At 46.3% G+C, this 9,400-nt stretch overlaps 1 protein-coding gene across 1 annotated transcript in view; it reads right to left on the bottom strand.

Moving 5' to 3' along the window:
* Positions 1 to 346: 346 nt before the first annotated feature.
* Positions 347 to 9,400, bottom strand: part of SMYD3 (SET and MYND domain containing 3) — a 714,413-nt gene continuing 705,359 nt past the window's right edge. The window contains exon 12 of the mRNA XM_022579404.3: positions 347 to 4,783. Coding sequence (XP_022435112.1) covers positions 4,682 to 4,783 — 102 coding nt within the window. The 3' untranslated portion in view covers positions 347 to 4,681. The remainder of the gene's footprint in view (positions 4,784 to 9,400) is intronic.

Here is a 9,400-nt window from a genome sequence, read left to right as displayed (position 1 = left end):
TGTAGTGAGCTGGGTGGACCTAGAGTCTGTCATACAGAGTGAAGTAAGTCAGAAAGAGAAAAACAAATACCGTATGCTAACACATATATATGGAATCGAAGGGGAAAAAAAAAAGGTCATGAAGAACCTAGGGGTAAGACGGGAATAAATACACAGACCTACTAGAGAATGGACTTGAGGATATGGCGAGGGGGAAGGGTAAGCTGGGACAAAGTGAGAGAGAGGCATGGACATATATACACTACCAAACGTAAAATAGATAGCTAGTGGGAAGCAGCTGCATGGCACAGGGAGATCAGCTCGGTGCTTTGTGACCACCTAGAGGGGTGGGACAAGGAGGGTGGGAGGGAGGGAGACGCAAGAGGGAAGAGATATGAGAGCATATGTATAAGTATAACTGATTCACTTTGTTATAAAGCAGAAACTAACACACCATTGTAAAGCAATTATACTCCAATAGAGATGTTAAAAAAAAAAGAATTCTGGTTATAGACTATAACATATCTGAATGTTTTTTTAAAAAGAAAAAGGAAGAGGCTTGGGCTAGACCTTTGAGAATGAATTCAATTTAAATAGATGGAGAAGAAAGGTGGTTCAGTCAGTATGAACAAAAGAAGGAAGTGATGAAGAAGACGGCATAATTCAGGAGCTCGGAGTTGGGGCGGGGGGCACTTGGTCCAGCTAGGTTGTCAGGGACACATAGGGATCAGTAAGTGTAAGATTTGGTAGTTTAGACCATCACTGCCAATCTGAAGATTAGACTTCGAGTGCAGTGGCAATGGGGAGCCGCTGTAAGTTTCTGAGCAGAGGAGTTATATGAGAAAATGACGGAGTAGGCGTTTTGGGGAGATGACTGGCAGCTAGATGGAGGCAGGGAACAGAGGGATGGCAAGCAAGGAGGTCAGCGAGGAAGTCTTTGCAGAGGTGCTGGGGGCCTGCAAAGAGCCTGGAAATGGATAAGGATAAAAATGGCTGAAATTTAAAAAAGCATTTCAGAGGATGAATAGACAGAACTTATTCCTCTGAAGAGGGGCAAGGGAAGAGTCAGTGGCTCTGAGTTTCCGTGCTGAAGGGTAGAAGGACAATGACGGAGCTGAGCTAAATATGAAGAGCAGAGAATTGAGTTTTGATATATTTTGAACTGGTTTTGAATATAGTGACTGTGAACCAATCGCATTTTGATGTTTACAAACCTCAGGTCACGTGTCCCACATTGGGGGTGGTATTGCTGGGCTTTCTCAGTCAGCTTGATCTCTTACAGAGCTCAAGTGAAAGCAGGGCTCTGGTGTTTTCCTGAAGCTGCTGCCAGTGGTAGGATTTTGTACTGCTTCACAGACAATGCTCAGAACCATGTCCCGGTGGAATCCCAGGGGGCTACTCTGAGTGAGTATAACATCACCTCCTGGTTGGGCCAGAAAAGAATTTTCAAGGCATAACTCGAGGCGGGGGACTCCCACGTATGAAATTGCTCTTTCATCCCTGCAGTGAAGCTTGAATGAGGGGACTCTGTGCTTTGTGGCTGTCTGGCTTAATCAGAGAATGGCTGCCGTCTTCACCCACCCAGTGCTCTTGCTTGGCTAGAGGAAGCCTGTCCTGAGCTCTCATAGTGAACAGGCTTCCCAGGCAGCCTTCCTCCCCTGAACTCTTGGCATTCACATGGCATGGCCATAAATTATGCCCAGCGTGTTCATTTTCAGTTTAAATGTGTTCTCATCCCAGAGGAGCAACTAAGGGCGTCAGGTTACTGATGTGAAAAAAGCCTGCCGCTGCAGTGACTATGGATTAATGAAATAGCAGTCATGGAGGCTGGGGCAGCAATAAATTGTCAGCCACCAGTGACATGGATTTTAAATTATATTCTCCATCTCCTTTCCCCTTCTCCAAAATTATTTAGCTGTAGAGTTGTTTGTTAAATGTTTACCATTGTTTAAATGTTTGCTTTCTATTAGAAGTTGGTGCAGGCTGGGCCCCTTCCTTTAAAGGGGCTTTTCTCAGAAAACTGGAGGTGGGCTGAGAGGGATTTAAAAGCCTATCATGCTTTCTGTAGGAGGCGTGAAGGCAAATCTCTCAATCCAGGATCATCACTGACTGATAACTTTCATTCAGAAAATTGGCAAACATGGGGCTCTATCAGTGAACTCTGCTCATTTGGCACGTAAGTTACTACCTCTACCTTCTGTTATGGCCTTTTTCTTTTCCTAATGAGTTAAAAATTAGGAACCAAGACAATTCACAGTGTTTTTGAAAGGCAGCAAGTCTATTTTTCATTAGATGAAGGACCCCAGGGAATCCATTGATGGGCCGTAGGGAGTTCAAGAATCCCTGATCCTACAAGCAAATGTGAACAAGCAACTTGCTCATATGTATGTGTTTTTCTAGAAAGAAGGTCTGTGGGTTTCATCAAATTCATTAAATGTTCTGTAACACCAAGATAGCTTAAGGGCTGCCATGGGGGACTGCATAAATGTCTACAACGTCTTGCTCTCCCAAGATCTATGTCCTTGTAATAGACTTTGTGGCTCCTCTGACTGAGAGAAGTCTATCCACCCTTGATTCTGGGCTGGCACTGTGATTGGCTTTGGCCCACGGGAGATTAGTAAATGTGATCCAAGCAGATTGGAAAAGTGCTTGCACTTTGGGGCTTGCCTACTTACTGTTCCTGGAACCCTGCTGCAATGTCAACAAGGCTGGGCTAGCCCAATGAGCTACATGGCCCCAGTCACCTTGTTTCCCCAGTAGACCCACCAGCAACTGCAGACAGCGAGTGTGCCCAGCTGAGACCAGCCAAGCCAACCAAGGTCTATGGATTTCATTAAAGTCACTAAATGTTCCGTAATGCCAAAAGAGTGCAAGGGCTGCTATGGTGGACTGCATACATGGCCACAACTTCTTCCTCTCCACACATCCATGTTCTTGCAGTGGGAATTTGTAAGGGCAGGGGTATGTGGAGCCTGGGCCAAACCAGAAGCAATTGTCCAGCCAAATTGCTGACATACAGAATAGTGAACAAAATGAGTGTTATTTGGGGATAGTTTATTATGCAGTAAAAGCTAACTGATATAAATACCATATCACACAGTGTGCATTTTGAGGATGAGGGGCACACCTTATTCAGTCTTTATATCTCTTTTTCCTAAAAACACAATAAGCATTCAATATGTATTTGTTGAATTGGGTAGAACTGGTCTCTCAAGGTCACAATAAATCAGGAGAGATCCCAGAGCATCTAACTCCAGGCCTCAGTTTCCTTACTTATAAAATGGGCTTCAAAACACCTACCTTGTTGGGCTACTGTGGCTGTTAGAGATACTGTGTGCTTTAGAGGTGCCTGATACTTGATGGACAGTAGCCCGAGCCAAGCACACTGACGAAACGGCTGCAGAACTCATCAGCGTGCACGAGATCAGGCACGTTTCAGTGATCACAGTGCCCACCAGGTGTTCACGTGGATTCCAGTTTCTAGGCGTCAGCTTTCTCTGCTGCAAAATGAGGTTGGTTCCTTCTGGCTCGACCAGACATCCATGTGTCATTCTGACATGGCTGCCGCCGCAGTGCGGCCACGTGGCCGGAGGACGTGCCACTCCTCCTGGGGTGGTGGGGGAAGCGCCTGAGTTGCTCCTCTGGATTCTGCCATCATCACTCCCTGTATCTCATTTTCTTGCTTGTAAAATAAGGTGTGGGTGACAGGAAGCTCTCTGAGACTCCTGTCAGCTTCAGTAATACTCCTGGAGTCTTCTCTAAGCCTGAGGGACTAAACTGCTCACAGGATCACGGAGCCATGAAAGAAGTTATTATTTGCTAGAGGAAAAGAAAAGGTTTCTGTATTTGTCTAAAGCAGAAAGTGGAAAAGCAGGCCGTAGAATTGGGGAATAACAGTAAGAAAAAAGAAAAGAAAGCAAACCTGATTTGAGCTGGGATGCTAGAACCCTGCTTCCTGCAGGATAATGGAGCCCCATGCTATGTAGATCACAGGGTCGAACCTTAGACATAGAGATTTATAGAAGAAAATTCCCCTTCCAAAAGCATGACATACACAAAGGGTTATAAAATGCTCAGAATGAGTTACACAAAGAGCCGTGAGACATATGAAAAACAGTTTTCTTTTTTTTCCATTAAGACCTCCTGTCCTTTTCTAATAAAACCTAACATGACGTCTTTCTAGGATTTAGAGTAAAACTTCTTGTGTTGCAGATGTATTTGGAAGTGAATCCTGGACATACATATCGGTTACCGCAAGCAGTGAAGACATCTGAAAATCTTGCTTCTTGCCAAAATGGACATTAAGATTTTGCTTGGAAGCAAATATGAAAACATTGATTTTTATCCAACTATCCCTCCGTTTATCTAAGGAGAAAGTTACAACTTATTCTGTTATGCTTTTAATAGGATTTTCTATCTTTAATGCTGAGATCTTAAACATTACCAGTGAGTAAGCAAAGCAAACAATTAGCAGATGGCATTTTCAACCAAATTTTTTATATTTATTATAATCGTGCTTCTCTACAACTAAAGATTCATGTGGTGTGCAAACCATATGTCTGACTTTATTTACCAAAGTAAATACAGAACAGCATTTCCAATAGGGGAGGTTCACACAACAAACAAAATATAGAGTGTGCGACCTCAATAAGGCATTCAATACAGGTATAAGCTGTCTCTCCCTCTATGGGGGGGGGTTCCCTTAGGGTGCTCTGATGTTGGCATCACATTCTTCTAAGAGCAGAATCAAATCTTCAATCAGGCTGTGCTCCCTGCCATGTGTCACTCTCATAATATCAAAAGCCTAAAGGGAAGAGAAAGAAGACGGATTAGAACCCCAAATTAGGCAGGTCCCTGCCTGCTCCTCGTCTTTTCCCATGACACCAGGAGCCCGAAGAAGCCCAGAGTCTGCAGTGTGAGCAGCTCGGTGGTTCTCCACACTAGCAATGAAGTGACAAGGGTGATTCTGTAACGTGGTGCTTGGAAAGCAGACTTACTACTTGAGTCGTGCTGGGCCTGCTGTGCAACAACAGTCTTCAGGGATTATTAGAGCTTAGGTTTGGTGTAGGTAAAGAGGTTTGAGAAGAGTTACTAAAATGATTAAGTAATAGTAAAGATGAACTACTATGCTGCTATCGCCTTAAAATATAATTTTCATTTTTGCATGCTGCATTTAATTCTCATCTGTATGCACTGTGATACATATAATGTATACATACAATTTTTGTATTATTTTCATGTCCTATGACATTAGAACACTGGCATTTTGACAGTCCCTGCCTTCACTCCCCATGTTCAATCTTCACTATATCTTGCCAATTCTACCTCCAAAATATTTCTGAAATCTGGATGGGTTTGTGACCACTTCAGTAATAGAGTGTGATGGAATTAATGCTACTGACTTCCAAAGCTAGGTCAGAAAGGCCATGCAACCTTTGCCTCGTTCACTAGTGTGTCTGCTCCTGGAACCATGAGCTTCCACGCTGTGAAAGGAAGCTCAAGCCACACGGGGAAGCCAAGTGGAGATGCTCTGGTTGAAAGTCCTAGCTGAGTCCATCTTTCAAATCATCCTAGCCTAGACACCAGAAATGTGCATAAAGAAGTCTCCAGATGATTTCAGCCATCAGCCAGAAGATTCCAGTCTTCCCAGCTGACACTGTGGAAAAGAGGCGTTATGGAAAAGAGGCGAGCCATTCCTCTTGTGATCCGTTTGAATTCCTGACTCAGATCATCGGTGAGCATAATAAAAGGGTGGTTATTTTACTCTGCTAAGTTTTGGGGATGGTTTGTTATCGAGCAATAAATTAGAGATAAACAGTACCATCCTGCACTGCCCAAACTGGGGGCTCCCCGACGTGGGGGGGGGCACCAGACCCATTGTCTTCAATACGAATGTGCCTCGAGAGATAGGTAAAGAGACTTTGGGGGCTGTTAGGCACCCAGAAAAGCACCTGCCTCTCAGTACCACGCTCTCAGCCTTGGCTGCACAGTAGCATCAACTGGGGGCTTTCAAAGGTACCAGCGCCCAAACCCCACACGTGGTCAACTGAAGCCTGTTCTCTGGGGGTGAGGCCTGGGCTCAGGAGTTTCTAATGTGCCCTCAGGGTTGGGAACGACCGATACAGTGAGCTCTCACCAAATAATAACAACTATTTATTATTCAGTGGTGACTTACAGCCAACATAATTACCATTTTACTGGCTGTGTACAATTCTACTCTTAGAAATTTAGATCACTACCAAGTTTTTGTTATGATGTAGCTCTTCTAGCATAGGACTCTTTTGCCTTTGCTGAATATTTGCTTAAGATAAATCTCTGGAGGTGGGATTCTTGGGTATGAACCTCATTAAAGCCACAGAGACTTTAGAGCTGCAGAGCACCCATTCATTCTACTGGGTGTTCAGGGCTAGGAGTGCTTTTGGCCTGTGTTCCTGGCTTTTTGGCCTCTTTAAAAATGTTCCCGGGCTTCCCTGGTGGCGCAGTGGTTGAGAGTCCGCCTGCCAGTGCAGGGGACACGGGTTCGTGCCCTGGTCCGGGAAGAACCCACATGCTGCGGAGCGGCTGGGCCCGTGAGCGATGGCCGCTGAGCCTGCGCGTCCCGAGCCTGTGCTCCGCAACAGGAGAGGCCATAGCAGTGAGAGGCCCGCGTACCGCAAAAAAAAAAAAAAAAAAAGTTCCCTTTAGCTGGGATAAAGGAAAACAGGCATACAGACGGGGTCTAGATTTAGCTACTGTGAGAGGAAAAAAAGGGAAAGGCCCGCCACCTCAGGCTCTGGTGTCCCAGCCTGGAAAAGAGCTCTGTCTGTGGAGTTGGTTGTAATCCTGCACTGGCAGGCCCATCACCTGTGACATCCCAGCCGGAAAACCAGAAGGGGGCTGTGATGAGTCAGGGCCGTGAGGATTTGGTTCTTAGTAACCTGAGTGGGTCTGCCCTGTGGGTGCAGAGCATCTGCAAGCAAATCCCGAGGTGCAGTGGGGCGGGGTGAGGGGTGTATGAGATCGAGGGGAGGAGTTGGGAGTAGCCTCCACCTTGGAGGCAGCCAAGCTCGGTGACATGCCTCTGGGCAGAAGATCAACAACAAATGTTTGATGCCATTCAGGGAACAAATGTCTCCTGTCTCCCTCCCGCCCCACTCCCCAGGTCCTCTGTTGTTCTAGACATCTCAAGGTCCCAGGCAGGGGCCTGCATGAGAGCGCGATTGTAAAAAGAGACTGGAGAGATGCTTCGAGCCCTTCATGGGAAATTCTCTCACTCGAAAGCTGCTTAGATGTTCTCTTCCCTTCCACTCGACAGAGGACCAGCTGTACTTGTGATCTGACAAAGGAGGGTGAATGGGCCAGGAGCATCACCTGAAAAGCTCTTTGCAGAAAGAGAAATAATGCTCCTCCAAGCCCCATGGACAGGTCGGCTGGAGAAAGGCCTGCCTGACCTGTGAGGGCTCTCGCCCTCCCGGCCCCTCACAGCTCTCTGCTGGGTGAGGGCCTGGCCTCGTTTCTCAGGAGAACTCCCAGACCAGCTTCTCTGTGTCCTTCTGTTTTATTTCTCCAGGTTCCTCATCTGGAGAATGTTCTGTGCTTCTCAGGGACTTGACTCAGAGGCTACATGACAGTCATCTTCATACCACTTTGAAGGGTAAGGTCGATCTGCACGTTTTCAGACGTATTATAGCTCCAGCTTCCTTCCTCGCTGCCTTTCTTCCAGTCATACGTTTCACTTTCTCCTCCCTTCCAGCTTTAAGAATAAGGCCTACGGGGCTTCCCTGGTGGCGCAGGTGCTCCGCAACGGGAGAGGCCACAGCAGTGAGAGGCCCGCGTACCGCAAAAAGAAAAAAAAAGAATAAGGCCTACTCCTCAAGAGACAAAGTTAATTGTGGCTGATCTGGAGTCTTCCTGTTCATTCCTGCTCATCCCACAGTACGGCAGGTGCCTGAGCATCAGAAGGAGGCTTCCGGCCCTGCAACCCTTCACGAACTGCAGAGCCACAGCCAGGAAGGGAAGCCACCTGGCCTTCCCCAGGCCTCACTTCCATACCTCCCAGCCTGCTTCCTTGTGGGAGGGCCATAAAGACCATCTGGTGCAATGTCCTCATGTTTGGCCTGAGAGGGAGCTCAGGGTGAACCCAGTGTTCATTCCATGACGGCACTGTGCAGCCTCCACCTGCAAACAGTCTTCAGTGACCAAGGAGAGGGCCTGCAGGGTCTCTGAGGTGTGGCTTCTGAGACACCCTGAGGAGCCATGAAGGTCTTCCTAGTCAAGATGCTGCTGGTTGTGACCTACGTTCTCTTATTTGGTGGTGAATGCAGCACTGGTAGCAAAAGTGGGGCGGGGGCAACCCCTGGGTGTGTATGTGTAGGATTTGAGATACCAAGGTTAGAGGATCCTATCCACAGGGGTGGCTAGAAGCAGAGAGGAAATGGGCATAGCTGGGTGCAGAGGACCACATTGAAGAGACTGGAAAAAATCCATACCATTTGTCTAGAAGGTAAAGCCAAGTATAAATAGGATTAACAAGTAAACACTGTAATTTTCTCGGAGTGATGGGTGGGGTAGAAGAGAAAAGGAGAGAAAAAAAGAAATAGGATTTAGTAATGTGCAAACTATGGTGATGACTATGTTGTATGTGTGTGTGTGCATGTGTGTATGTGAGAGTAATATGGCAGGTTGAGTATACAGGACGGGAAGCCAAAACTCAGACTTGGTCCGGCGGGACGTCTGGTCCTTGTCTTTGACATCACCTGGGCCTACAGGTGACCTGGGGCAGCAGTTCTCAGCGATGTAGGAAGGCAGCCCTATGTAGCTGTCAGCACAGGCTGCCTCTGCATGGCGGCCACAGCCCCTCAGCCCAGCAAGAAGATGAGGAGGTCTTTTTTTCCCCAAAAAACAAAGTTACAGTAAATCTCTGACAAACCAGGACAATTGTTTCCTGTAGCTCTGTGTCTCCCTTCTCTCAGCCCCTCCCAACTGCCACACATGCACATGTCAGAGAGAACAATTTTGATTTAATTTCCTGCAGCAATATGTAACACAGATTAAGGAAATATAAAATCAGAGCCAGCCTGTGCTGGGAAAAGCTTATCTCTTTCCATTAAATTTTATTTTTTTAATGGTAGCATTTAAAAAGAGCCTGCCTGTAACCTTCCACAGAGGACCTATTTGAAGCCTTCAAGGGGGTGTTGCTGCCCACCGTGTACTGACTCTAAATGTCACACGAGAAATGGAAGCACAGATCGTCTGCCACATGACAGGCATGGCTCACTCAGGAGCAAAGATAGGTTCTTTGAAAGATCGGGTCCCCAGAACTGATTTCAATCTCATCACAGCTTTTTTTTTCTTTTAAGTAATTGTAGAATTGTGGGTCATATATTAAATAAAATGAATTAAATTATGATTTAAAGTTGCAAACAATATAGCTTTCTTATTA

This window comes from Delphinapterus leucas, chromosome 1 (assembly GCF_059928025.1).
Source record: "Delphinapterus leucas isolate spDelLeu-1000000601 "Yukka" chromosome 1, BTC_Dleu_Yukka2, whole genome shotgun sequence".
In the NCBI taxonomy this organism is placed as follows: Eukaryota; Metazoa; Chordata; class Mammalia; order Artiodactyla; family Monodontidae; genus Delphinapterus; species Delphinapterus leucas.
The sequence above is the reverse complement of the archived record's forward strand: the minus strand, read 5'-3'. Positions and strand labels throughout refer to the sequence as shown.